Below are 27,300 nucleotides of genomic sequence, written 5' to 3'. Positions count from 1 at the left end.
CATAATTATTTTGAAAAGAGCTGTACTGTAGACACATAAACCATTACCCATTTCCAGCCACTGTTGCACTTTAAGTCGCTGCTCCAGATACAATTTGCACAGACCAGGATGTAACATAGACATGACATTCTGATTCATTTCAGGCCACATTCATCCAGTTTGTGGAGATATATTTAAAAAGGAACTGCACAGAACATGAACATAAGATCACAGGTCAGAATTTTCAGGTTATTGGGATTCATAACTCTTGTCCCCTTTCTGGTGTCACCCAACTAAGAGAGAAGGTAAGAGTCTTTGCCATTAGTTACAGGTTCCTGTCCCACACTTGGCCTGCAGATGCAGCTTCACAGAAGTCGTTTTCATGATGAACGCGATTCTACAGCGATGTGATCTCATAAAATCCAGTCATCTGTGTCGGGTGTCAAATTAAGTTGAAAGGACAAATAAGGTCGTCCTTGCCTGACCACAAAAGCCGGTTGTTTTGTATTCAAAGCTGGAACTTCCTTCTGCAGGCATCCATCTCATGGCGCTGGAAACGGAAAGTATTATTTTAGCGTTACAGGAAAAGAAAGGGACATTTAAGTTACTCGGCGAAGCACATTGTAATAATTTTTTACAACAAACCTGGCAGTAAATTAGCCTGCCACATTATGTAAATTTAAGTCAACATCAATACACTTCAAAACAAATTAGTATTATTTAATCGCTGACACCATCAGAGCAGTTTTAGCGTCTCTGAGAAATGTTTCGGCAGAGAGACTCACCTTTAGGACCCACTCGTACTCCCCAAACTTTGAGTCGAAGGTGCCTTTCTGTAGCGAGCGGAGTTTGAGGGTGAACCGAGGTCCCAGCTCCTGAATACCAACTCTCTTCTCATTCTTGAAGATGTACCTTTCAGAAATACAAATACGAGTATATTAGATCATCTAGAATTAAGATGAACCGTCACGAACAGCTACTGAAAAAGGAATTGCGTTACAAAGTGAAAAATTCTAAACCGACTTAAAAAAATGCTCACCTGTGGAATCTGAAAAATACAAAGTCTCTCTGGTTGTGGAAGGTGGCGACCTGTCGACCTACAAACTGAGGGTTCTGTGGGAAGAGGGCTGCGAACAGGCGGCCGATGCTGTGGCCCAGACGTGTGGTGAAGTTGTTGAGGATAATCTCCGGAGTGTGTTCAGTTGGATCCTTGCCTCGTCTCTGCAAAAAGAAAACACTACGATTATGATTAAAATCACACAGTGGCTTCATATTTTAAAATATGGGATTATAAAGCAATAAGGAAAATACCAACTAGCATCTGAGTAAACTGTTGCATGCTGTAAACTAGCTGCTCTAGTGTCTAGTTGTTATACTTCTACGTGGGATCCAAGACAACATGTAAATAAGGCGACAGAATGGGAGTTTTTTACCTACACGTTTCATTTTTGACTAGAGGTGAACATTTCAGCAAGCACACTCAAACCTCACTTTTAGAGACGCTAAATAAACAATTATTATTGTCATGGTCTTACATGATATTTCCCATTTAATCAAAACAGAGAAAGAGTTTAAATGTGTCAACTTGCCTTCATCTCCTTACGTAGTCGAACACTGCTGATCTTGAAGTGTGCAGTTGGCCCGTCAGGAAGATGACAGAGAACCAAACCATCTTAATGTCAGATTAAGGAAGCATTACAAAGGTCGGACTAGGTGAGCTAGTATTACTACAGCCAGCTCACCTTGTCACAGTTTACCAGTGAAGAGTCATTCCACTTATTCCAATACTTCTTGCAACTAACATTCATCGCTGAGTTGTCATCTAATAAAAAGGTCTCTGAAGGTAAAAAATTAACAAAATGCCAAGGATTTAATCAAACACAATCCTCATTCGTTATCTAAATGATACTAATGCAGTAAATACTGGATAACAGAGAGGTGTATATAGAACACTGTATCCTCTCTCCTGACACAGCTGCCATTGAGGATACTGGGCACTTTGCGATCCTCGTTGATGACCATCAAGTAGGTGAAGTTCCTGGCGACGCACTGAGGAATGATCCTCTTCAGGGCCAAACCTCTTCTGTAGTAAACGTGGGCGTTGGGGACTACTGTGGCCAGCTGCTCACAAAACCTCACCGTCCTCTACAGGAGAGAAAAAAAAAACAGAGCGATCACATATCAATTACACACAAGATTAAACAGCCTCATTTTATTTGTTGTGACAAGTTGCAAGCCATATTTAGGTACACAAAGCTGAATAAGACAAAATCTATCCATCACCTGTGATTTCAGCTGTGTTAAAGCTTTTATACATAAACTGCCAAAAAAAAGAACAATAGTCTAATTCTGAGCTGCAGCCACTCACCCCCCTTGGTCTGTCAGATGTGGTGATGAGCACTTTGGGGTTTGTCAACCCGTTGAAGTAGGCAGAAAATTCATCAGTTCCCTCGTCAAATGCAATCTGCAGACGAGAGGAAAACACACATTTGTGTAAATGCATTAAATAAAACCCGAGATCGTTTGAACAACCACAGCCAAACGTGATCAGCACCTCTTCATCTTCTGGGTCAACTGTTGTCTCGTCGTACACCCTCTGATTTTCTATCGTCTTTGGGACCTCTTTTGGCGGCGCCTTCGTGAGAGACAGAGGAAAAGAAGAATTGAATGCCCAATATTAATGCTGTTACCTTGTTTAATGGTAAAATCCATCATACTAAGATAATAGCTCTGATAATAGGGACAAGACAGCAAAATAACTCACCTTGTCACCTAAAGCTTCTCTTTCTTTTTTCTTCGTTTTCTTCAGCTGTATTTTTTGCTGAAATATGAAGACAGAAAAATATAAAACACTGAAAGTCCAGCCAGGGTGTGGATGTTAAGTTTACAGTACAGCGCTGAAAGATGATGAATTAATCACAATGTTTCTGTCTAAAAATGATTTGGATAAGCAGTGAGCAGGAGCTACACAGAAATGCAACTTATTCTTTGTGTCCATCTTCTGAAATGTGATGGTTTTCTGCTCATGTGTGCTTAATATCTTTGGTTTTAGATTGTTGAGCAGAGACAACAAGCAACTTGATGCCACCATAGAATGAATAGATACATATGTAATGGAAGTAACCGTTAATAAATTGTACTTGCAGCCCTAGAACTGTGTATTGAATGTTATAGGTTGAGCACATGTATTGTCAAAACATCTGCAACTTATAAGAAGTTGTTGTAAGAAGTAGCATATGTCAACTGAAATGTAGTGCAGTAAACTGGATAAATAAAAGTGGGATTAAATTGGCAGTAATTCATAATTACACTGAAGTTAGTGTACTTAGGCACCTTCCTACTGATTCACTGCGACCAAGCGTTAGGATAGGCTTACATGTTTTTAAAAAGCTGACTCAATCAATCCATTTCAACCAGACCAGTTCTTCATAGCCTGCATAAAGGGAGGCTTTTAATCTGTTTACCAGCCTGCATTAGCTTCAGCTAGCTGCACCAGCTAACGTGTAGTTTATCATGACAACGCCAGCTAAGCTAGCACTTCGGTGTGTTTACCTTTCGTTTGTCCTGTTTGAATTTCATGAACATTGCGTGTCTTCGCTGTTTATTCTTGATTTCGGACACACTGAAGGTGGGAGGGAAGGCAGCGTCGGCTTTTAGCTCGCTCTTCTCCATCTTCTTCTCCTCTTCCTCCTTCGTCTCAGCTCCTCCATTTCCCTCCCGACTCGCGCTCTTATTCTTTGGCTTCTTAGTCTTCTTTTTCTTAACTTTGTTGTCCTCACTCACGGGAACCTCCACGATGTCCATCTTGTGTCAGCTGCCTGTTTTGGCTAAAAAAAATAATTCACGTGTGGTGCTCGCACGACCCGGGACCGGAAGTAACCGAATTGTGGTGGTCGTGATGAAAGTGTGGCGACACCTAGCGGCGGGGAGGAGAAAGAGCGGGGACAAACGCGAACTCCAACACAGCTTCAGCAAATGTTTTTGATTTCAAATAGAGAGATTTACGGTGGCCCAGAGGTGTCAATCCAAATACAAAAGCCGCAACACAAATACAAAAGTCACAACACAAATACAAAAGTCACAACACAAATACAAAAGTTCCAACACAAATACAAAAGCCACAACAGAAATGACCTCAAACACATCTCATACTACATTTTTTTTTTTTTTACTTTATTGACATCTCATCCTCATCTTCTCTCACATAACTGAATCGATTTCGGTTCTAGCTCCCATTTAATGGACATTACTTATCAAAATATAAAGCATGATTAGTATTACACTTAATTAAATATTTCAAAATATTTTTTCAGTCAAACTTGCTTTTTTCCTCTTACCCGAGTAGCTGCTTTCACTCGCCGTCGATCGCAACTAATATATTAAGCAGCTTTTATCGATCATTAATGTTCATAGATTGTATAATTCCTCTGACCACGGAACACCAGCACCTTCACCGCGGAGACGACGGAGGAAATTGGCCGTCGGAGGAGCTACATTATTCACATACATGGAATTTGGATTTCCCTCTGAAGTAAGTAATATCACTTATCCGGTTTAAATAAGTTATTTGATTATTTGATTATCAATAGACAGGCATATGCATGCATAAACAAAATCAACAGACATGTAGGCTAATATAAGCCGTTTTAATATCATGTATGAGTTTGGTGGAATAAAAAAAACAAGTAGTGGGCTATTAGTGAATCATTTATTAGACAAATAATCCATGTTATATATACAGGTTGCAATACGTGTATGATAAGAAATAAGTACTGTTCATCAACAAATAAACAGGAAAACATTCAGAATAAATGTAATATCTTGTGTTTTCTGTTACAGGTTGGTGCCAGAGGGCTGTACTGCAGGTCAATCCTCATGTTCCCCCGCTGGGGGAGGGGATTTAAGGAAGGACCTCCGTCTTTCAAGGCGTTCCAAGGAGAACCTCGTCCACTGCTTACTAACAGAACATACCTTATATATAGTTTACGTAATTTCTCCGGCGGCTGAGGAAGTTTAAGGTCTCCCCCTCCATCCTGAGGACCTTCTACTCCGCAGCCATTGAGAGCATCCTCACAGTTTGTACCTCAGCCTGCTATGGAAGCTGCACTGCACGGCACCGAGCTGCATTGCAGAGGGTATCAAGGCATCCCTCACCATGCTGGAGGAAATGTACAGCAAGAGGGTGATGCCGAGAGCCAGGAAAATCAGGCCTGACGCCTCTCACCCAAATGCTGGCCTCTTTACCCTGCTGCAGTCGGGCAGACGCCAACGCTGCATAAAGGCCAGGACAGACACTGAGGAAGAGCTTTTTCCCCGCAGGCATCAGACTTCTCAACCATGATGGACTTTAATTCGCACTTTATGCACTTAAAAAAAAAACACACACACAAAAAAAACACCTGCACTTTTTAAGTCATTTTTTATACTATACTTTTTATCAACTATTTCTATAGCATCACCTTAGGTAGATGCCTGTTTTTTTTAAATACATTACTATTTATAAAAGTCTTAGTTTTTCTTTTTTTTGCAGTGACAGACGGATTGCTTTACCCCTTTTAATTTCACTGTATGTAAAGAATGCTGTTTTTTACAAAACATTTGATCAATAAAACTTGAAGAAAAAAAAAACAGATGGGTTCCATGTCCATATTTCCACGGTAGTGATGGGGGTGACTGCAACAAAGCCAACGAGCCACTTCAGCAGTCCTGGGATATCCTCAGAGTCTCCAGCAGTCCTGGTACATCCTCAGAGACTCCAGCAGTCCTGGTACATCCTCAGAGACTCCAGCAGTCCTGGGACATCCTCAGAGTCTCCAGCAGTCCTAGGACATCCTCTCAGAGTCTCCAGCAGTCCTGGTACATCCTCAGAGACTCCAGCAGTCCTGGGACATCCTCAGAGTCTCCAGCAGTCCTAGGACATCCTCTCAGAGTCTCCAGCAGTCCTGGGACATCCTCAGAGTCTCCAGCAGTCCTGGGACATCCTCTCAGAGTCTCCAGCAGTCCTGGGACATCCTCTCAGAGTCTCCAGCAGTCCCGGGACATCCTCAGAGGCTCGCAGGTGCAGTGTCTGCTCCAAATGTCCAGATCCCTGTGTTGCAGGAACATGATTATTGTTGAGGTTTTATTTTTGTTTATCAGTAGTGCAGTTTATAAGTAACACCACACGGTATAAGTTCTTACAGTCAAATGTTTCCTGTTAAATGTTTTAGGAATATATCTGATGATCTGTACAAATCTAAATAATAAATATCTGAATATATATATTATTGTTGACTCATGTTTTAGGCCTGCAGGTCTATTTCCCTCCTGCTCTGGAGGAGAGACCCTGCTGCAGTGGTTGGCTTAATGGCTGAGGAGATGGGGTGTAGTGGGGTAATAGCAGGTCTTTGCTCCATCACCTCATCCATGATAACAAACACTTCCAGTGTGCAGCAGTGACCTCTCCTCCCTCAGTGCTGACACTGTCAGTTCCTATAAACAACATATACAAACACACTATTCACCACTAGTCATATATTAGAATATGTACTGTAATACTGTTCCACATGGGACCAACTTAATGGACTCTGATGTTTGAACACATTGTAGATATTACCCAGCACTGACTTTACCTGGGTATTAATAAGAAAGACAACCTCATCTTGTTATTTTATGCTTCACATCAAGCATGTAGAGTTCAATACTTTAAACTGCTTACAACTCACCTTCTATTTCTGCTTCATGTCCTCCCACTTCTTAGCTCATCCAGCTCCACCTTCCCTCCACCCCTGTTCTTTAAGAAACATCCTATATGAAGAACAGCACATAGAAAAGTGTTACAGCACATTGATGATTTCTTGCTGTTAAACAGAACGTTTCAGGTATATATCTCAGGAGAGCAGGACATCTCCCATCTATATACGCTGGTGTTCAACCTTATATCATTGAGTAGCTTAATATGCACCAGTAGTAGTTAAGCCCTGCATATGAGAATTATAACATTTAACACCACATTTTCTTAAGTGAAGCCTCTCAGAGCAGCATTCCTCCTGCCGGTGAACTTCTCCTCATCGTTCCCTCCACCGGATGAGGCGCTCGGTGTCTGCATCCTTCCCTTTAACGAACAACGATGCGCCGCGTTATTTACCACCGTTAGTTAATATATAACCACGTTTTAACATAAGCACTATCTTTTTAGTTAACGGTAAAAACGGCACATTTGCTGCTTAGCTTAAGCTCACTAACCTCTACGGTAAATTAGCGTCAGTGGGCTAGCCGGCTAGCAGGACCTTCGATTCGTAACGTTAATTCAATTCAATTCAATTCAATTCCAACAACAATAAAGTAACGTTCATTATCAATACGATTTAAAAGTCATCTGGAAACATAAAAATCATGTTACAGTATACTTACATGTGTACGCGGTTTGTTGCTGACTGTCGCCAGAATCACCGCAATCGTCCGCCATTATCCAAAACTTTTCAGAAGTCAGACGAGCCGCAATGCATTTTGGGAAGTTGAGTTTATCTGTGTTTTAGGTCACTTCCGTTGTGGCTTTTGTATTTGTGTTGTAGCTTTTGTATTTGTGTTGTAGCTTTTGTATTTGTGTTGCGGCTTTTGTATTTGTGTTGCAGCTTTTGTATTTGTGTTGCGGCTTTTGTATTTGGCCTGACACCTCTGGGCCACCGTAGAGATTGCATTGTAAATTATAGGCTTGTTCGGGATGGTCTTGGCTTGACTTGACTTGACTTACCACGCCGACGAGAGCTGCAGGTGTCTGAGGGGGCGGGCTCTAAAAGAGACGGCAGCCAAACGCCGTCAAGTCGGACAACAAAGTCAACGTGACTATGGTGCTCAAGCGATAGAACACAGCAGCAGACCAAAGAGGATATGTTTATATATATTAAACACACACACACATACATATATACATAAATACATACATACACACACACACGCAAGGCAACATGTGGAAGGCATTATTTTTTCCCAGTATATTTGTATTATCATTCTATGTTTGTATTAACCAGACCTCACATATAATAGGCCTACTCACAACACAATGCACGGAACTTTAGATCAAGCCATGAGATCAATGCGACCAAAATAAAAAGTATCATTTCACCACAAGGTGGCCGCCGAGTGCGGACCTGAACACACGTCATTGAACTTTTAACCAATGAGAACCATTCCGCTGTAGCGGAGGTGTGGACAAGCCAGTTGCAGCCACCGTGGACCGCGCTGCCAAGCGCTGCAAGAAGCGCCTCTTAAAAACTTGTTCCCGCGATGTTTTGGGTCACGTGATATGGTCGCGACCCTGTGACGTCTTTGCAGTCGGCTGCTAAGTCGGACACAATGCTAGCCATCATGCATCACTTTCAACCCACAATACATCACGTTAGGTAGCGCGCTGCAGGCGGCTACATCAAGTCGAATTCGCCTTATGGTGTGCACACAGGAAATAAACACTCAGTTTAACTTTCGGGCACACATTCGGGCTATTTTTATACATTTAAATATCATTCATAAAATATATGATATTTATCATTAGCTGCTAAATCCCCCTCCGTATTCCAGCTAATCTGTGTCTGCTGTTTGGTGTTGATTAGGTAATGTGGCTGCAGGGGGGGTTTACAGATTAACAGCTGTTGCGACCTGAAAACAAAACTCTCTGAATTCTCTGAAAGCAGAGATTGAACCAAAACAGTAAAAAATAATTCAAGCAAGACAATAATGGGAGACACTGAATTGATCACACAGTATTTATTAGGATGCCAGACTATTGAGTTACATTATTGCTTTTTGCCTTGAAATTACAATTTTAAATGGTTATATATATGACATAATATGACAAAACATGATGCATGAAAGCAACAACAACACAAATGTCAAACAGGCAGCAGCTAATTACCCAGGGTTCAGCCTTTTCTTTTATTATTGCGCTTGGGTCTACCAGCTGATTTCCCAGCACGTTTAACTGCTCGATGATGGTTTTTGGGCACTTTATGATTACGTCTGGACATTCCTTTTCGGGAGATGGCAGGTGACTCTGCTAGGACGTTGAGCCTCTGTGCATGGGGCGGCTGCCCTGACCACTGCGCCACCCGCCGCCCCGAGCGGTTCTTTCTTTTAGTAATACGCTTGGATCTACCAGCTGATTTCCCAGCACGTTTAACTGCTCGATGATGGTTTTTGGGCACTTTATGATTACGTCTGGACATTCCTTTTCGGGAGATGGCAGGTGACTCTGCTGTCCTGACATTGGTCGGGAGGTTGTCGAGGACGTCTGGCCTCTGTGCATGGGGCGGCTGCCCTGACCACTGCGCCACCCGCCGCCCCGAGCGGTTCTTTCTTTTAGTAATACGCTTGGATCTACCAGCTGATTTCCCAGCAGTTGCTCGGTGATGGTTTTTGGGCACTTTATGATTACGTCTGGACAGTCCTTTTCGGGAGATGGCAGGTGACTCTGCTGTCCTGACATTGGTCGGGAGTTCGTTGAGGACGTTGGGCCTCTGTGCATGGGGCGGCTGCCCTGACCACTGCGCCAGCCGCCGCCCCGAGCGGTTCTTTCTTTTAGTAATACGCTTGGATCTATCAGATGATTTCCCAGCACGTTTAACCGATTGATCAATGTTTTTGAGCACTTTATGATTTTGTGGAGGTGGAAGTTGAGAATGTGGAAGTTCAGATTCACATGGTTCATATGAAAGAATTATGTCATTGAAAGCCTTCGCAACTGTAAGATTGTCGATGCATATTGCTCCTCCGCCTCTTTTCATCTGACTCCGCTCCCTGTTTGTATCAGCGATGCAGCTCCAGCCTCCTCTGGGAGTCACACACCACTTGGAGTGATCTACAGTATCACTGAAGGGCGCCCCCTTCAGGAGCTGCACTTCCTTCACGTTGTACACATGAGCAGGGATGCTGGTGCTGCAGTTAGAAGGCAGACGCTCAGCTCTTCCCCAGCTCTTCACAGACAGATTCTGCTTCAAGTCGTCCACAATAAGGCCGGAGTAAAGATCTACAACAGTATGGGAAAAATAACACACAATACTATTAGCCATTCAAATATGCATAACAGAAGAGCCCCACACTGAACAACATTTTTGAAATACAGTGCAATGCAGAACAAGATATTACACCCACAGTCCACCCCATCCTCATTTTCTCATACAAACATTTCATTCATAGGAATGTAAACTTGTGGAATTCAAAGTTTAAATATATATCTGATTATACTGACATAGAAGTGCAAAGTATAAAAAATGGAAATAATCAAATAACAATAAAATGTGTTTAAACTTTGTAACAGTATAAGTATGTTTGCTCAGGAGAGGTCATTTTTAATGTAATGTAACTTTTGTTTTCACTTGTGCAAAATGGAAACTGGTTGAGTTGCGATGATTTAATCTTGCAGGCGCAGCGCAGGCAGTTGCTCTAGAAATGCAGAACTGATAACATTTCCTCCAAAACCATTAGAAGAGCCTTGAAATGAATTGTAACTATACTATATATATAATATATATATATATATATATATATATATTATATATATATAAAATCACTCACCATCCCCAAAACGTGTGTATTTTGCGTAGCTTTTGAAATGACCTCCTTTCATCGAAGTTAGATTCTTTATACGAAACCAGGGTGCGTTCTTTGGGTAGCAGCTTCGCTGTGCAACACATCGCAGCTCATTGTGGAAGGTTGTCGGGATGGAGGAGTCAAATGAATAAGCATGGATGTACTTGAGCTGCAATCCTGAGAAAGCAAATTAAGGTTGTTAAAGTTGTTTAACAACAAGTCAGAAATGTTAAAGTCATCAACCCACCTATTTCTTTGAATTCCTCATAGGAAAAAGTCACACACATAAATGTTTGAGCATTCCGGTTCCCATTGTTTGGCCAGAAGGTTTTACTGCTTAATGGTATTGTTGGGAATTTTGGTGTACTGTGTGAGAGCCAAACTCCAGTTTGTTTGTCCAACATCACGACTCCTTTAGGAAGTAAAACGGTAAAACAAATGAACACAAACAGAGATTTGTTACTGAGGACTGGATACATATTGCAGATAGCAGTAACCAATGTCATAGCTGAAGTGAGCCATTTGGGCATATAATGATGTAAATACAGAACAGATATCCACAATACATTTGTCTGCAATCGCATTGTTTTTAGTCATAATTTTAACTGCATCCATTGGAAATGGTCTTTTTTTTTTTTAAAGTGGCTTTTCAAAATTTACATTCTGCATATTTGGAGTGGTTTTTTTTTAAATGATAACTTTGTACATAGTGTTTGTACATCTGAAATGCAGTTTTAACCAATAAGGCTTCTATTAAACAAAGTAAACAAGTACATTTTCAATAAAAAATGTATTTGTAGATGCTATTGTGGTTCTCTAAAATGTGATTCGATTAAGTGTTAAAATTGTTAAATTATGGAACCTTTGACTTTGAACAAATAAAGTGGAACTTTGCTGCACACACCTTTGCTGTGGCCAAATGATGCAGAGACAGCGTTTTGGTCTGGAGGTTGATCATTATAGAGCATGTATCCAAAGCCTTCGGTCTACAAAAGAAGAACAGGAAACGGAATCAGCAAGTTAAACTAGAAAGACACACGCGTCCATTAATACCTCACCTTTTTGGCGTAGAAGTCGAAAAGCGGTTTCAGGGTGTTTGCCAGAGAACCAGATTCACTGTTGATTGCTTTATTGCTGGTTGTCCATCCATTGGTGCACTCGTCCATGTAGAGATATGACAAAGGGTTGTCCACTGCACTGGGAAACTTGTATAGAATAAACCTAATGATACACAGATAAATGATTTTAGCTCGTAGTTTCCGGTGAAACCAACTAACCGGTCAGTTACAGTTGAACAGTATTGATATGTATGTCCACCAACCAGTCCACCTCGTTTCCATCATCATCCCTGCATTTCACATCTGAGTCACAGCCTTGAAAAAGGGTCCCGATACTGAAGAGCAACACCATCATTGTTTTCTGGAACGATCCAACGTATTAATGAGAATTACAATGACAACAGGAAGTCAGAATAAGTCAAAAACATGGTACGACCCTTTAAGAAAAGGTTTTTTTTTCTCCCTCATCCAAGACACATTTGTTTTAATGTTTGTTTTTTGCAACATTATAAATGGTTGATTACAACAGTGGCTGAGCGTCGGAGGGCCCCGGTTTTAAAATGGGGCATGGTGGTGGTGTGAACAGGAAGTTGTGGTATCGCTGGGCGAAGACAGGCCTTCAAGAAAAAAGTCCCTTCCTGGAGCATCAACATCAAATAGTCAAACCAACAATCAGCATTTTAATAAAATTACTCATCTTAAATAACATGTTTGCACAAAGTATGAAATTAATAACACATTTCTATTTCTGCAAGTAAAACTCTGAGGCTCTAAAATGTGGACTTCTTCATGTGCTTTTTGAAAGTGAACCGTTTTGTTTTCTACAGAGGGACAATATTTGATTTAGTTTTTACTCCATTTAGTTTCAAGATAAAGATTGTGCCCTTAAAACCGGAAGCTCATCGTATGTTCTGCATTTAACACATGCGTTAGTTTGACTTTCAACAAGACATAGTGTTTCATCCAGTAACATACAGCTTCATATCCTTTGTTGTATAACCCTTTTTAAATGCTTCATATGTTCTTTTATAAGAGCGACTTGTTTGTATTGATCATAGATTTAAATTAAAACATATTAAACAATGAAAATAAAGCATCTTTGCGTATGCATGATAATCAAAACGACAATAATATTTGTATTTTTGTTTTAATCGATTACTATTTTTGAATTTACTCACCATTTTCGCCATCTTCATTCTTCTGCTCTTAGTTTGAGCTCTCGGTCCGAAAGTTGCCTCTGTCTTATATATATCACGGTGAAAATTAAAAAACTCCACTTCTGAGTATTCACCCGCTTCCTTATTACTCACTCACTTCTCTATACTGCAAATTAGCCATTAATTGTATGCATGCCACTATAATATTGACATTCTTGGTAAAAGCAGCAGAAGTGGAAGTTTAGCTGGACAACATCTTAAATGTTGATCTATATGTTTGTACCCACCATGCACAGTATTTGAAATATATATATGTATGCTATTCGCCAACTTTCTGCCATATTAGCTTCCTAGATCAATCCAACTTCATAGATCAATTTCCTGAAGTTGAAAAAAAAATTGCACCTGCTCTTTCAGGGTGAAATTCCAAATGTATTTGTGAAACTATGTGGAATTGAAAGCAAGGCTACACACATATATATCTAGATTCAAGAATATTTTCAGCAAAATCTGAGTTGACCTGGAGAGGTTCCCTAAATGTAGGTGAGTTGGCATGGAATGACCTATGGTGATATCCTTTAACTGAAGTGTTGTTTACTGTCGCATCAGTCTGTATTCCATTAGAATCAATCAAAACATCCCTTCTAAATGAAACGATGTATTCAGAATCGAAAGAAAACTACAAATTCAAGCCCTTATCCTCGGGCTGCAGAACATGTTCGTTCTCTTTGTCTCCGATTGAACCGGGAGATTTTTTTTCATGTGCAGTAGATAGTTGGACCATAGTGTCCATCAACAGCCCAAAAGTCAAGGGTTTCTGGTTTGTATCCTGAATATTTGAGTGTTGTTTATTTAGTCATTTTTCCAGTGTAAACATATTGCATGCTCAAACAGACAGCAGGGCCACAGAGGTTCAGTGACTCCGTAAGCTCCAAGGTTACCGCAAGTCAGGTTGTTTGCAAAAAGGGAGGCGACAATCTGTGCAGCGATAAACACTAAAGCATAACTTCAGCTGCCATTATATAACAAAAAAACCCTCAGGGTGGGACCATCAGACCCTTTCTTGAAGGGAGTCCTCTTTAAATCTGAGAGACCTTAATTATTTGAGCTTTGTGCTACATGAATGTGTTAACGTGGAGCCAGATAGTGTCCCAGCATTGAGAGACTGCACAGACTTGAGGATCTTGGAGTTTAGAGACCTCGGCTGTTCATTTTTCCAACAACAAAAACCCCACCTTGCAGCAACATAAAATTTGCAATTTTATCATTTCAGTTTATTTCATATACAATTATAGTATGATTGTATAGAAGTTAATACTGAGGCATTTCAAAATTAGAACATTGAGATGCACCCAAACATGGTGCAGTTAGTGTATCTTAGTACTTAATGTGGAAGTGCAGATTCACATGGTTCATATGAATGGATGATGGTACTGAAAGCCTCCGCAACGGCAACATTTTTGGTGCATATTGCTCCTCCGCCTCGTTTCATCTGACTCCGCTCCCTGTTTGTATCAGCGATGCAGCTCCAGCGACCACTGGGAGTCACACACCACTTGGAGTGATCTACAGTATCGCTGAAGGGCGCCCCCTTCAGGAGCTTCACTTCCTTCACGTTGTACACATGAGCAGGGATGATGGTGCTGCAGTTAGAAGCCAGAGGCTGACGCATCTTTCCCCAGCTCTTCACATACAGATTCTGATTCAAGTCGTTCACAATAAGGCCGGAGTAAAGATCTACAACAGTATGGAAGACAAAAACAAAGCACAGTGTAGTTATCTATGACCATGAAGAGTAACCCCTGGACAGATGGACATCGGGGGATCAAATTTTAGAAACACAATCAATACGCACATAACAAAAATGACTGCAAACCAAAAGGCAGTGATATACAGTAGATGACACATCTTGTTCAGCAGATAACAGGACATACAGCCTGTCATTGCAAGGAGAATTGTATTTTTATCGTCAACCTAATGTGAGATTTTAACACTTCCTGACATCTTAAAAAATATATAAAAATGATATAATAGCTCGAAAATAAAACCACTCACCATCCCCAAAACGTGTGTATTTTGCGTAGCTGTAGAAATGATCTCCTTTCATCGAAGTCAGCATCTTTATACGAAACCAGGGTGCTTCCTTTGGGTAGCAGCTTCGCTGTGCAACACAGCGCAGCTCATTGTGGAAGGTTGTCGGGATGGAGGAGTCGAATGAATAAGCATGGATGTACATGAGCTGCAATCCTGAGAAATCAAGTTAAGGTTGTTAAAGTTGTTTAACAACAAGTCAGAAATGTTAAAGTCATCAACCCACCTATTTCTTTGAATTCCTCATAGGAAAAAGTCACACACATAAATGTTTGAGCATTCCGGTTCCCACTGTCTGGCCAGAAGTCTTTACTGCGATATGTTGGGAATTTTGGTGTACTGTGTGAGAGCCAAACTCCAGTTTGTTCGTCCAACATCACAACTCCTTTACGAAGTAAAACGGTAGAACAAATAAACACAAAGAGATTTTAATTACATTATTTAATTTCTCACTTTTTTGTGCAATTAAGTGAAGCTGCACACACCTTTACTGTGGCCAAACGATGCAGAAGGAGACTTTTGGTTTGGAGGTTGATCATTATAGAGCATGTATCCAAAGCCGTCGGTCTACAACAAAAGAACAGGAAACCCAATCAGATTAAACACCGTGCTGCGTTCGAGAGACCTGCGTCCTTCATAACGTCACCTTTCTGTCGTAGAAGTCGAGAAGAGGTTTCAGGGTGTTTGCCAGAGAGGCAGATTTACTGTCGATTGCTTCTTTGCTGAGCTTCCACCCGTCGGTGCTCTCGTCCATGTATAGATATGACAAACGTTCTTTCTTTGCATGGGGAAGCTTGTATAGAATATACCTATATGGAAAAACATTGTCTATTCAGCTGACAATAGGCGAATAGGTGAAGAGCAGTAACTCTAAATGTCCACTAACCAGTCCACCTCGTCTCCGTTGTCGTCCCTGCATTTCACATCTGAGTCACATCCTTGCAAAATAATCCCAACACTGAAGAACACCATGACTGTGCTCTGAAACAAGAATCACGGGAGGATTACCAGGATACAACCTGTTCAACCTGATTATTCACCACTTCATTGCCTTGAATAACACATTTTCTGAAAAAGAAAAAAAAAATCCTAGTTCATCGGACAAGAATCTTGAATTTAATTTGGATAAACGGTGAGCAAAGCATCCTGAATTGGATTTAGAGTGCGATACATTCAAAACGGCATTAAAATATTATCTATGTAAAATATCCAGGAAGCTACCTTGTATCTTTGAGCAGAGGATGCAAGGCTGTCTGTCCTGGGCTGTAACTAGTATATACTATACTAATATAACTAATATATACTAAACTATTCGCCCAATGACAGCTGGGATCGGCTCCAGCCCCCCCGTGACCCTACAGGATAAGCGGTAGAAAATGGATGGATGGATGGATATACTAAACTAACAATACTACTGTATTTATATATATATATATATATATATACTGTATATACAGTATAGTTACAATTCATTTCAAGGCTCTTCTAATGGTTTTGGAGGAAATGTTGTTATCAGTCAGTTATCAGTTACTACAGAGCAACTGCCTGCGCTGCGCCTGCGAGATTACATCACAGCAACACAACCAGTTTCCATTTTGCACAAGTGAAAACAAAAGTTACAATACATTAAAAAATGACCTCTCCTAAGCAAACATACTTATACTGTTTCAAAGTTTAATTACAGTTATTTAATTATTTCCATTTTTTTATACTTTGCACTTCTGTCAGTATACTCAGATATATATTTAAACCTTGTATTCCACTAGTTTACATTCCTATGAAATCAGCTCATCGTGCGTTTTAACACTAACATTTCAACAACCACCATCATTCTTTTTGAACCTGTAAATATTTCTACTCACGTAACTGGCCATTGTCATTTCTCTTCACATCCAACCGTGCATTCGTTTTTTGCAAAGCTGCAGTTGTGAAATCTCGCGCTTCGATGGAAGTGACACCCACAGCCCTCATATGTCAACTGCTTCCTCGTCCCCTGCTTTGACACGTGGTTGCAGATAGTTTGTGTTTCAGGCCACAATGTAGATCTGCCTGTTGATACTTGTCTAACGCAACAGTTTTTTTGAACAATTTTGAATATTTTTTTTAAGTTACTTTTTGGGCTTTTTTTTTTGCCTTTTTTTATTGAGAGAGAGTGAGAGTGAAAGGGGGGGAGAGATGGGGAAGACGTTGCAGAAAAGACCGCCGGTTGGATTGGAACCCAAGTGAGGACTCCACCACTGAGCCATCCTGGCACCCAATTTCGAATAATCCAAGAAAGAACAGTGATTATGAAAGAGAAAATCCCAATCTGATTTTCTAGTTCAACAGCAGAGGCACGCTAGCATTTCAAGTCAAACAGTGAGTGATAGAAGTGGTGCTGAACCAGGAAGCAGTAGATGCACAGTAAAAAAAAAAAAAAAACCATCAAAAGCTGAAAAAGGTTTCTTGAAACAAGCCAGAATAAGCCTGCTGTATTTATTAGTGTGACTGACAGATTAACAGTGTGAAAATCCATTGTACTAAATTGACGTGTATTGAAAACATGAAGTAATCTTTGGTAAGGGAACTAATAAGGATGCGTTACAATAAAACACTTCTAGCTGTTTCTTCATTAAATCATGGCTAATTCAATACCAAAACCGATCCAAACCCTGTGAGACTATTCCAGTCCGAACCTCTCGTTTTAACAGCTAATGTACCCGTCCACCACCTGTCTGAAGGCCTTGTAAATTAAGGGGCTGAAGGTGCAGACCAGCCCGCCACCACGCCAAAGCTGGCCCCTCTCCCTGTTCAGATCCCCCAGGCAGGTCACCTGGTCCTCGTAGGCCAGCGACACGCACCACTTTGAGTGGTCGTGGTGGGACTGGAACAGGACTGACCCGGGAAGTCGAATCCTCTTGATGTTCATGACGTGTTTGGGCAGGGAGCAGTTGGAGGGCAGCTCGTGACCTTGTGTCTGCCAGGACTCCACCAGCAGGTCTGCATCCAGAGCCTGAGCCACCCAGCCCACGTAGATGTCTGAAACATTCAAAGCGAGGAGGTTAATGCATTATGATGAACACAAAAAGCACAAGTATCTTCATATCTCCATTATCTCGATGTGTTGTTTTTTGTTTTAAAATATAAGAAATCAGGGGGCACTAAAACTCCTGAATGAAGAAAAGGGGAAAGAAAATACACTGAGGCCTTAAAATGTGATGAGAGTCATAAGTAGGTCATTGCCTCAAACGTAGGGAGTATTTATACACCTATTAAGGCCTTGTGTGTGGTGTGTTTATACACTTCACAGTTCTGACATGATGCCAGCAGCTGATAATGAGCGACTTTGTCAGACGAGCGAAGGACGCAAACAAGATAGTAGAAGACAGAAGTTTTTGCATAGTTGTTGAGTTGCATAAAACGATTTTGTTCGTTTGACAAAAAAAGGCCAAAAAGGTGCTTTTGTTGTTAAAGAGTAAAACAGAAATAGAAAAACGGTTTACGAGGAATACCTTACCATCCACGAAACGTTCAGATTTAGCAAAACTGACAAATTTGTCCCCTTGCATTGAGTAAAGCTGCTCCACTCTCTTATCCGAGGGCAGCGGTGGTTTGGAGCCGTCGCATAGCTGAGCCAGCTGCGGCAGGTCGGCCATGAAGGCAGCCGGTATGGAGCAGTTGTAGAAGCGAGGGTAAAGATACGCCAACTGCTTTGCTGCGGAGTGAATCACAAAGAGGAGAAGAGACGCCGTTGACTTTAGAAAGGGTGCACAGTGGAAAGCTTGTGTATAGAGATTTTAAAAGGATAATGTTCCTTAAAAAAAACTATTAATAAACAGAAAAGATCAATTACAGCTATCCAACTGTGTCTACAATCTCCAGATTGTTGTGTTGAATGCTCGTACGAATACAAGATGAGGTCCGAGAGAGGTCGGATTCATTGTTAAAGTCAACTTCATCAATAAAACTCACTTCAAGTTTCTTGTCTTGCTGAGTGTTTGATAAGTGGATTCCCAAAAATGTGATTGGAATGTCTTTTATTCTACTTTATGTTCCTCAGACGCGGACACTTGTTTCTATTTTTTAGCTCTTACTTTATCGGCCATGATATGTTGTGGTTTCTTTCTTGCGACAAATGTACTTATTGTAAGTTGTTTTGGACAAAATATATATATATATATATATATATATGTATGCTTATATTTGTGCATGTGTCAATAAATAATTTCAATCAATCAATCACTGCATGACTACATTTACTCCTTCACCCACATTGAAAAATCAGGGATTCGTGAATGTGCATACATCTTTCAAGAGTAACTTCTCTATCTAGTGTATTGTAAGTTGCTTATTGGACCACGATATTCAAGTGGAGGGGGACTATTTTTTCAGGGCTTATTAGAGGTGAGTAGACCCTCACTGGAGAACGTCGGGGGCCTGTTGCTCAACGCTCACTCACCTATGCGGAGGAACTGCTCGTAGTGGTAGGTCACGCAGAGAGCAGTCTGGCCGTTGACTTTGCCGGACGAGGGGTAAACGTAGCCTCTCTCAGGGAACGAGGGGAAGTGGGGAATGCTGTGTGAAAGCCAGAAACCTTGAGAGCGGTCAAAGAGCATTAGCCCTGCAGGAGGCAGACACAAAAACATTTCCATCCAAGTCATGTCGGGGCAGTCATTAATCCAGAGTCAACAGCGGTTATCAGCTGGTTGCTCTTTGCCCGTTTTGTCCCACCGTCACAAAAAAGACAATATCGATCCGTTGTTCTTTTCAAAATCATAGCATTGCAAACTTTGATAGACGCCTGGAAATACACCAGTTATTGATTATCATCAGAATCAGAAAGGAGTTTATTGCCAGGAACTTGCCTTGATGTTCAGTGCACACAATATTTTCAACGAATAAACAACAAAGCAAAGTACTGCAGTCAAGAACATGAATACACAAAAGAAATTACCCTAAATGAAAAAAAGACACTCTATACACATATGCACCATAATATAATGCTATTTACAATGTTACATATACAGATCCCACAGGTATAGAGTGTTATCTTGTCATGCAGTCCTGATTCATCATCCTGCTGAAATCAAAGGTGAATTTTCACAATGCATTGTACCTTTAGTGTGTCCGTATCCTCGGATGTACTTCAGGATCGGTGGTCCATCGTTGTAGAGTGCATAGACTGAACTGTTAGACTGAGGGAAACACTTGTTTATGCATTCAGTGGAGAGAAGAACACATTATTTTGTATACACACCATTCCTGAAAGGAAACCGTTATTTGCTGTCTTGTCGAGAGTCACATAGTGAAGAAACAGTTTGGTACATAACTCGCTGCACAACTTCAACTTGTCATATTAACGAGTCAGTTTTAGGATCCTGGTAGGTGGACTTTAATACCTTTTGAACTGAGCCAGTTAGGCAATTCCCAGTCTTTATGCTAAGCTAAGCTAAGCTAAGCTAAGCACCTGCTTACCTGATACATATATTTAGCGTACAGGCATCAACGTAATCTAACTCTCGTGAATATCGGCCACACAGATGTTCTCCAAACATGACTCGCAATTAAAAAACAAAGAAAATGGCATGAGGAAGTTTTTTCTTCATCTGGCTGGAGGCACTTTTTAAAAAAGCTTCACTTCCCCATGTGTAATAAAATAGTGCCTACTCAGTGAGTTCTAAGTCTGATTATTGCCAAAAAGGTGTCTATGGACATACACAAGAATCGGAGCACATCATCTCACTTGATAGGCCTTCCCCATGTAAAGCTGGCTCAACGTGTTCCACATGGCTCCTTGACTGGTGTTCACCATGAATTTGCTCATCTGCCAGCTCCCGACTGAGGAGTCCAGGTACATGTAGTCCACCCCACTGCCCACCTCGCCGATCTTATCCCTGGGCAGTTTGTAGATGATAAACCTGCAGCGGTAGGAGAGATGAACACACTATTCTTTGGGATTTATAAAAGAGAAAATCTTTATAATAATGATGATTTTTTTATTTAAATGCCCAAATGTATTAAAATATAATAAAAAAACAATATTGCATAATCTCCAAAAGACAGACAATTTAAAGCAACATAAGTAAAAAAAAAAAACCTTGTGGTTTTAACGCGGCTGCAATGCATCATATCAACTCACCAATCAACAGGCTCGCCAGCTTCATTCTTACAGGAAATGTCAGCGATGCACAGAGTGCAACACAGACATATGATGATAATCTGTAAGCAGCGATTTAAATGAGCAGCCATCCTGAATGATTCCTGGGCAAAGTGAACCAAGAAGAACGGAAATCTGAAATCTTTTGTTGGGTCTGTGTGCTTCATGGTTGAGTAACTGTGAAAGAAGAAGAGTTACAGCTGTCTGGTGATGCAAAACAGGAAGTCAGACAATCTGGTCACATGACGAGGGAAGACAGAAAGGGAGACTTTATAGGAGTGGTGTTTAATGGAATGTTCTCAATCTGTGTAAATATCTTGCATCTACATCCTGTATATCTGCTTATTAAACAGCATTGTTCTTCACATTCAAAGTGTTGCACCTGTTTTTTAACTCAATTAAAAAAAGTCACTAAAACTTTAAAAGTTGTAGTTCCACATAAGAAAGACACCAGGGAAAAGTAAAAACATGTCAGTCAACAGTAAAACGTAAATGACTGACATGGAAAATACTCAAGAGATGAAGCATTAAAAGCAAGATCAACTTTTCTTGGTTTTATAGATCAATAAATTGAACGTCTCCTACTACAAGATGATTGTTCTCCTGAAAGGATCCCATCAATAACTGTGGGTAGTCCTATGCTGTTGTTTTTTAATGATCTGTCATCACTTCTTTGTTAACCGACATGCACTAAGTTCCAGTGATAGTTAACACGTCTCTCACATCCTCATGCAGGTGCACAAGCCTGCATGGAACAAAAAACATTTCGAAAAACTCAGAAATAAAGTAATGGATTACTTGGATTGATAAAATTATAATATAATTACTGTTTTGGAAATTGTAATCCCTGAAACTACTCATTACTGGGGAAAGTAATAATAATAATACAGTAATCAGTAACGCGTGACTGATATAAGTTGAGTTCTGAAGAGTTCAAACCAAAGTCACATCTGCAGAAACTGTATGCAACCTATAATTAGCTGGAAGTGATTTCACTACCCTTTTCAGATATTTCAGGACCACTTTCTAAAAAGGCCACCTGTAAAGAAGATTTGAACTTTGAACGCATCGCCGAACAGAAAAAGTCCCGCCCTCTTCGTTCAGACCTCTGTTCAAAGCCGCTCCCCCAGAAACCCAAACGAGTGCTTGAGATCAGCAATCAGGAAGTAAGCATTGACAGACAGGCTATTATTATTTTCACCGGCCCGACTTATTTAATTGGACGGGGTTTTTACAGTCCTGCGACGGCCATAAATTTCTTTAATGTCAGAGCATTTCATTTATTCATTCTATCGGTGTTACAAGGATTTCAAGTTATATGACATATAATATATAATCACCTACTCAACCTTTAAGTGTCACTAATGAGAAACAACAAATGCTATTCCTCCGACTCGCATCAAGAATCCCCAAAACACACATCTGACTGCTCCACACTGTCTGCTTTTAAATCACAAGTCAAAACCCACCTATCTAGATCAGTTTTTAACCTGTGATTAATGCTTTTAAGACTGTTTATTATACATTTATGCAATTAAATCTTATGTATTTATGGTAAATGGTTCTCATTTATATAGCGCTTTTATCCAAAACGCTTTACAGCAATGACTGACATTCACCCATTCACTCACACATTCACTCACACATTCACTCACACATTCACACACCGACGGCGGAGTCAACCACGCAGGGCGACAGCCAGCTCTTCAGAAGTGTCTTTGAGTATCCTGTAAAGTCCTTTATGAATAAAATGTATTACTATTATTGTTATTAAGACTTGCTTTGTCTTTTTTAGCGAGCTCTAGTTCATCAACAGCATGTAATTTGGCAGAGTTGATGGTTCATTAGAGGGCACTCAACCCCTGACCTTTTGTTAGTGACTAACATTTATAAAAGTATTTATTTAATACTTATTAACACCTATAACTGCAGACCTGATGACTCATTAGGTGAGAACTCCCTGTTATTAATAACATTATACATATTATAACATTAAACACTTAAATGCACGCACGCACACGCACACACACACACACACACACACACACGCACACACACACACACACACACACACACACACACACACGCACACACACACTCACACGCACACACTCACACACACACACACACACACACACACACATGGAGTCCTTTTTAAAATAACAGAATAGGAACTTTTAAACTTCTTGCTTTGTTTTTACTAAGTACTAAACTCAGACCTACAGGTAAAAAAGCCTACAGGCTTAAATTAATATTCATATTTTACTGACACACGGGGCAAATACATCAGAGTGAAACTGTATAACAAGGAAATCTATGATCAAGTAGGTGTGGACCTACAGTGTATTTTCATTTTTAAAGTAGACATCACAAACTTGCCCAACAGGTAAAATGGGTTGAACTTCATGATGCACAAAAATCCTCCCAGATCAGCAGGGACTACCTTCTGCCTGAAGAGCTGAGGACAGACAGACCACTGCTACACAAAAGGAAGACATCATGGCAGCGGCAGCAGATCAGGTAACTATTCAATATATTTTGTTTTTTACTGGAAGAGGATATTTAAAAAGATCCAGCAATGTTTCTATTTTTTGTCAACTCTGGTTGTGTAAATCATGAACTAACGAACTGCAGACTGATTTATTGATTTAAAATTTCCTCTGCAAAAAAAAAAAAATCCTTGACCCTCTAAAACTTACAATGTAAATGTTCACGTCTATTTTCTGCAAATAAAATGTCTTCATCGATTAATTAACCTATGTGAATTTGACTGATTTTTATTTCAACAAAGCTTGCATGTAACCGAGACAAGTTTTATCAGCAGTTTTACTCTGAGTTTTTGTTGTTGTTATATATTCTCTTGTTTCTCGCCCTAATACTCCCCCGCTTGAAACTTTAAATTGGAAGAAAGCTAGAACGTGAACAATAATCAAGCTCAAGCAAACCAAGCCTCACATTAAACATTTTCTGGGAACACGTCGGTAAAACGCTCCGTTCTCCTTTTTTTCCCCAGAATGTGGAGTTTGTGCGAACCGGCTACGGCAAGAACACAGTGAAGGTGCTGGTCATCAGGCGAGAGGGCAGCCAACACTACGTCACTGAGCTGAAGGCCGACGTGGAGCTCACCCTCAAATCACGCAAGGATTACCTGACCGGAGACAACTCGGACATCATCCCCACCGACACCATAAAGAACACCATCCACGCCCTGGCCAAGCTCAAGGGGGTAGGCCACCAGCCTCTCCACCCTGTCCCCCATAACAACGCTACTATGGAGGGCGGTTAGGACCAGGATGGTTACCATGGTTGCATGTATTAAGGTCATGGGAGGACATAAAGGTCCAGGATGGGTGCTGCAGTGTTTTAAACAAGCTGGAGCGTCTAACCCAGAGAGAAGGATCATTTTGAAATTGAGGAGTTACTGATATTAATTCAGAAATAATGATTATATCTGGACTTTGTTTCAGCTTTTGACAAATTGGCTTTATTTCCATTGAGGAGAAGTTTTAAACAACTAGATTGGAGGGGAGAAGAGAGATTCAACAGCATACCTGGAAACAGAACTTGTACATTCCCTTATTGGGCTTTTAATTTTAAAGGGACCCCTCCCCACACTTTGTTCAACCGGGAGACTTCGACTACAGTTATTCTTTAACACTAAAGTGACACAAGCGACCTCTGGCAACCTGTTGCTCAAACACACACACTGATCAAATACAATCACGTGTTAACAGACCCTGTTATACTTGTTTATTTGCCCTGAAGGACTTTTGATGCGCTCTGCGCTTCCTTCACATTTATATACGAGACCATTTTTGACATTTACTCTGCTCTTTACAAAACACTCAGGTAAAGACCATCGAGCAGTTTTCCTTGGACATCTGTCTTCATTTCCTGACCTCTTTCAACCATGTGCTGAAGGTCAAAGTTCACACGGAGGAGGCTCCGTGGAGGAGACTGGAGAAGGTAAAAGGCAGGGTTCAGTTCTCGGTCGGGGACATGTTAACTCATCATAACAGGGACAGATTACATGCTTTTCCCAGCGTTTCCTAATTCAAAGGGGATCGTCACCCAGTTTGTCGTGTGTTTTCTCAGAACGGGATCGAGCATGTTCACGCGTTCATCTACAGCCCAGAATCCTGTCGCTTCTGTGATGCTGAACAGAATCTCAACGGTAACCACTGCAGAGGACGTTCAAATCTCCCTCTCAAACTTCCAACAGCTCATGTGCTTCTGTAGAAACCACAAGTGCACTTGAAGGTGCTCAGACATAGTACGCAATCTGGACTGAGATCAGTTTTTGTTGTCCTGTTGGAGAGGATAGAGTGAACAACACAAGCACAATTATCTACAAAATAATAATAATATATTTTATTTTAGGGGGCCTTTCAGGACACACAAGCTGACCTGACAATTCAAACTGCAAAATATGTAAAAAAGAGCAAACAAGAGAACACAACAGGGGTCACTAAATGACATAGCTGCAGGGCAACAACAATAGGAGAGTCAGCAAAAAAAACTCTTTACAATCTCAGCAGTTAGTGCATCTGTGAAAAATGATGTGCAAGAATGGGATGCCATGGGTTTTGTCCAGTTTTACCTCTTGATGTCTTACATTTTCTGTTGTTTGAATGGTGTTAACCGAAGTATCTCCAATTTTAGCTCAGCCCTGCTGCATATCAATGATACTGCTTGATGGTAGAGAGTCCGGTGCAACACTTATTGTCATGTGTGTCTGTTCTCTGCTACGATGTTTCTGGTTACTTCGTACTCACTGCAGGCATCCCGGTGGTCCACAGCGGCGTGAAGGACATGACGGTGCTGAAAACCACAAAGTCTGGTTTCGAGGGTTTCCACAAAGACCGCTTCACCACGCTGCAGGAGACCAAGGACAGATGTTTCTGCACCTCGGTCTATGCCAGGTGGCGCTACAACAGACTTCAGGATGTCGACTTTGACGCCGCGTGGTAATCGCCTTTAAAGACATCCAAGTTGAAAAAATTAGATTCTTTCTACATCTTATGATCGTCCCATGCCGTCCTCATAGGAAGTGTGTGAAGGAAGCAATTATTGAGAAGTTCGCCGGCCCCTACAACTGTGGGGAATTCTCACCCTCGGTTCAGAAGACCCTTTATGATACGCAGGTTCTGGTCTTGGATAGAGTTCCTGAGGTAAGTCCTGCACTAAAGCTAATACGATATATATATATATATATATGAGGGAAGATGAGGGAAGAATCTTAAGTTATAAGATATAATAGGCATTCAGAAAAACTGTAAGTATTCTGTCTTTTAGATCGACGAGATCGAGATGGTGATGCCCAACAAGCACTACATCACGATAGACATGACAAAAATGGGGCTCACCAACAGAGATGAAGTAAGTTTTTCTCATTACGGCTCATATTTATTCAGTTTTGTCAACACCGTTTGATTACTGACCTGTATTTGCAATCCCACAGGTTCTTCTTCCCTTGGATAACCCGTCGGGCAACATCACAGGGACGGTGCGCAGGAAGCAGCGAGCCAAGCTGTGAGGACGCCGACGCATCCAGGAAAACGCTGCTGCAGCCAACGTACCAAGATCAACAAGTTACTCAATAGAAAAGCATGTAAATCTAGTAATGTTCCATCCTTCTAAACACAACATTTCCTAAATATACAATCAGATGCGAGTAAATAAATTCATAAACAAATACTTTTGTGAGAAAAAGAGCACCATTTATTGCAAATCTTTGATTCGGATATTCAAACTCCAGTGTTATGTTGCACACATACATTGGTCATACACACTTCAATACAGTTGTCTTTTTCTTCGACAACGTTGAAAGCACCACGGGTAGGAGGAACATACGGATATATACAAATGAGCCTCAGGCCTAAGTGATGCAGGTGTGTGCAGGAACAAAGAGGCTTCTGTTTTTGGCTCGTTGTTTCTGGGGAAACAAAACGCTTCATTGTTACATGCTAAGGACGTTTCATGGACTCAGCTGCACAGTTTAGAGCATAAAAACCGACTTAAAAACATCAGAATCATTTTCTGCATGTATCAAAGTCTTCAGGTACGACAACATACACAGTTTTCAACTATATATAATCTTATATACAAATACTTTTTTTTTTTGTTTTAAACCAACATGGGTTAAATTCACTTTGCAAACACGCACAAACACACACACACACACACTCACAAAAAAATCATACCTGCACAGTATTCGCCCCAAAAATGTCCCTCTTTCAAATAAAACACAAACAATTAAATACATACAGTATCTCAAGCAGCAGAATTAAGAATGGCTGAAAGGGTAAACAGCTGA

The 27,300-nt window shown here is 40.7% G+C and overlaps 5 protein-coding genes and 1 long non-coding RNA gene across 7 annotated transcripts; 1 reads left to right on the top strand and 5 right to left on the bottom strand.

Annotated features, from left to right (window-relative positions):
* Window positions 1-39: 39 nt before the first annotated feature.
* rpf1 (ribosome production factor 1 homolog) lies at window positions 40-3,847 on the bottom strand. Its single transcript, XM_084011662.1, has 9 exons — window positions 3,532-3,847; window positions 2,744-2,800; window positions 2,534-2,614; window positions 2,348-2,443; window positions 1,971-2,124; window positions 1,569-1,651; window positions 1,019-1,200; window positions 765-891; window positions 40-529 (listed from the first exon to the last, which is right to left on the bottom strand). Exons 1-9 carry the CDS (start codon window positions 3,781-3,783, stop codon window positions 488-490), a joined length of 1,074 nt encoding a protein of 357 aa, XP_083867788.1. The 5' UTR covers window positions 3,784-3,847; the 3' UTR covers window positions 40-487.
* Window positions 3,848-6,367: 2,520 nt separating this feature from the next.
* LOC311014645 lies at window positions 6,368-7,472 on the bottom strand. Its single transcript, XR_014597286.1, has 3 exons — window positions 7,372-7,472; window positions 6,684-6,765; window positions 6,368-6,450 (listed from the first exon to the last, which is right to left on the bottom strand). It is a non-coding gene; the product is annotated as an uncharacterized lncRNA (long non-coding RNA).
* A 1,240-nt stretch (window positions 7,473-8,712) lies between these two features.
* Window positions 8,713-12,836, bottom strand: LOC311015056 (plancitoxin-1-like). The gene is made up of 7 exons (XM_084012089.1): window positions 12,779-12,836; window positions 11,864-11,961; window positions 11,601-11,763; window positions 11,447-11,528; window positions 10,790-10,954; window positions 10,528-10,719; window positions 8,713-9,979 (listed from the first exon to the last, which is right to left on the bottom strand). The coding sequence occupies exons 1-7, from the start codon at window positions 12,794-12,796 to the stop codon at window positions 8,877-8,879; spliced, it is 1,821 nt and encodes a 606-aa protein (XP_083868215.1). The 5' UTR covers window positions 12,797-12,836; the 3' UTR covers window positions 8,713-8,876.
* Window positions 12,837-13,610: 774 nt separating this feature from the next.
* Window positions 13,611-17,015, bottom strand: LOC311015058 (deoxyribonuclease-2-beta-like). Its single transcript, XM_084012092.1, has 7 exons — window positions 16,711-17,015; window positions 15,735-15,829; window positions 15,495-15,657; window positions 15,334-15,415; window positions 15,075-15,233; window positions 14,813-15,004; window positions 13,611-14,494 (listed from the first exon to the last, which is right to left on the bottom strand). The coding sequence occupies exons 1-7, from the start codon at window positions 16,726-16,728 to the stop codon at window positions 14,142-14,144; spliced, it is 1,062 nt and encodes a 353-aa protein (XP_083868218.1). The 5' UTR covers window positions 16,729-17,015; the 3' UTR covers window positions 13,611-14,141.
* A 270-nt stretch (window positions 17,016-17,285) lies between these two features.
* dnase2b (deoxyribonuclease II beta) lies at window positions 17,286-21,156 on the bottom strand. Of its 2 annotated transcripts, none has more exons than XM_084012090.1 (6): window positions 20,967-21,156; window positions 20,571-20,745; window positions 19,944-20,022; window positions 19,287-19,448; window positions 18,345-18,542; window positions 17,286-17,866 (listed from the first exon to the last, which is right to left on the bottom strand). In XM_084012090.1, exons 1-6 carry the CDS (start codon window positions 21,149-21,151, stop codon window positions 17,532-17,534), a joined length of 1,134 nt encoding a protein of 377 aa, XP_083868216.1. In that variant the 5' UTR covers window positions 21,152-21,156; the 3' UTR covers window positions 17,286-17,531. The 2 variants fall into 2 exon arrangements, with proteins under 2 accessions (XP_083868216.1, XP_083868217.1); XM_084012091.1 differs by having other exon boundaries at window positions 19,287-19,421.
* Window positions 21,157-23,374: 2,218 nt separating this feature from the next.
* Window positions 23,375-27,170, top strand: uox (urate oxidase). Its single transcript, XM_084010950.1, has 8 exons — window positions 23,375-23,504; window positions 23,998-24,210; window positions 24,834-24,950; window positions 25,080-25,158; window positions 25,765-25,951; window positions 26,032-26,155; window positions 26,280-26,363; window positions 26,446-27,170. The coding sequence occupies exons 1-8, from the start codon at window positions 23,484-23,486 to the stop codon at window positions 26,518-26,520; spliced, it is 900 nt and encodes a 299-aa protein (XP_083867076.1). The 5' UTR covers window positions 23,375-23,483; the 3' UTR covers window positions 26,521-27,170.
* Window positions 27,171-27,300: the final 130 nt, after the last annotated feature.

The sequence above is a fragment of the Eutrigla gurnardus genome (genome assembly GCF_963514095.1).
Source record: "Eutrigla gurnardus genome assembly, chromosome: 6".
Classification (NCBI taxonomy): domain Eukaryota; kingdom Metazoa; phylum Chordata; class Actinopteri; order Perciformes; family Triglidae; genus Eutrigla; species Eutrigla gurnardus.
Note: the sequence above shows the minus strand (reverse complement) of the source record. Positions and strands in the feature narration are given on the sequence as shown.

What these genes read in the sequence shown, in the direction of transcription:
- LOC311015056 (XM_084012089.1), bottom strand. An exon ending in TGAGGAATTCAAAGAAATAG is followed by an intron (nt 10,720 to 10,789) that starts GTGGGTTGATGA and finishes TTGCTTTCTCAG; the next exon opens with GATTGCAGCTCAAGTACATC. An exon ending in ATACACACGTTTTGGGGATG is followed by an intron (nt 9,980 to 10,527) that starts GTGAGTGATTTT and finishes ATACTGTTGTAG; the next exon opens with ATCTTTACTCCGGCCTTATT.
- rpf1 (XM_084011662.1), bottom strand. Translation starts at nt 3,783, where the DNA reads ATGGACATCGTGGAGGTTCCCGTGAGTGAGGACAACAAAGTTAAGAAA. An exon ending in GAGAAGCTTTAGGTGACAAG is followed by an intron (nt 2,615 to 2,743) that starts GTGAGTTATTTT and finishes TCTCTCACGAAG; the next exon opens with GCGCCGCCAAAAGAGGTCCC. An exon ending in GACTACGTAAGGAGATGAAG is followed by an intron (nt 1,201 to 1,568) that starts GCAAGTTGACAC and finishes TTCTTTTTGCAG; the next exon opens with AGACGAGGCAAGGATCCAAC.
- uox (XM_084010950.1), top strand. Translation starts at nt 23,484, where the DNA reads ATGGCAGCGGCAGCAGATCAG. An exon ending in CCCTGGCCAAGCTCAAGGGG is followed by an intron (nt 24,211 to 24,833) that starts GTAGGCCACCAG and finishes CAAAACACTCAG; the next exon opens with GTAAAGACCATCGAGCAGTT. An exon ending in TCTTGGATAGAGTTCCTGAG is followed by an intron (nt 26,156 to 26,279) that starts GTAAGTCCTGCA and finishes TCTGTCTTTTAG; the next exon opens with ATCGACGAGATCGAGATGGT.
- dnase2b (XM_084012090.1), bottom strand. Translation starts at nt 21,151, where the DNA reads ATGAAGCACACAGACCCAACAAAAGATTTCAGATTTCCGTTCTTCTTG. An exon ending in AGGATACGGACACACTAAAG is followed by an intron (nt 19,449 to 19,943) that starts GTACAATGCATT and finishes TGCCTCCTGCAG; the next exon opens with GGCTAATGCTCTTTGACCGC. An exon ending in CGAGCAGTTCCTCCGCATAG is followed by an intron (nt 18,543 to 19,286) that starts GTGAGTGAGCGT and finishes TTCACTCCGCAG; the next exon opens with CAAAGCAGTTGGCGTATCTT.
- LOC311015058 (XM_084012092.1), bottom strand. An exon ending in AACGGAGACGAGGTGGACTG is followed by an intron (nt 15,658 to 15,734) that starts GTTAGTGGACAT and finishes TTTTCCATATAG; the next exon opens with GTATATTCTATACAAGCTTC. An exon ending in TCGACTTCTACGACAGAAAG is followed by an intron (nt 15,416 to 15,494) that starts GTGACGTTATGA and finishes CTTTTGTTGTAG; the next exon opens with ACCGACGGCTTTGGATACAT.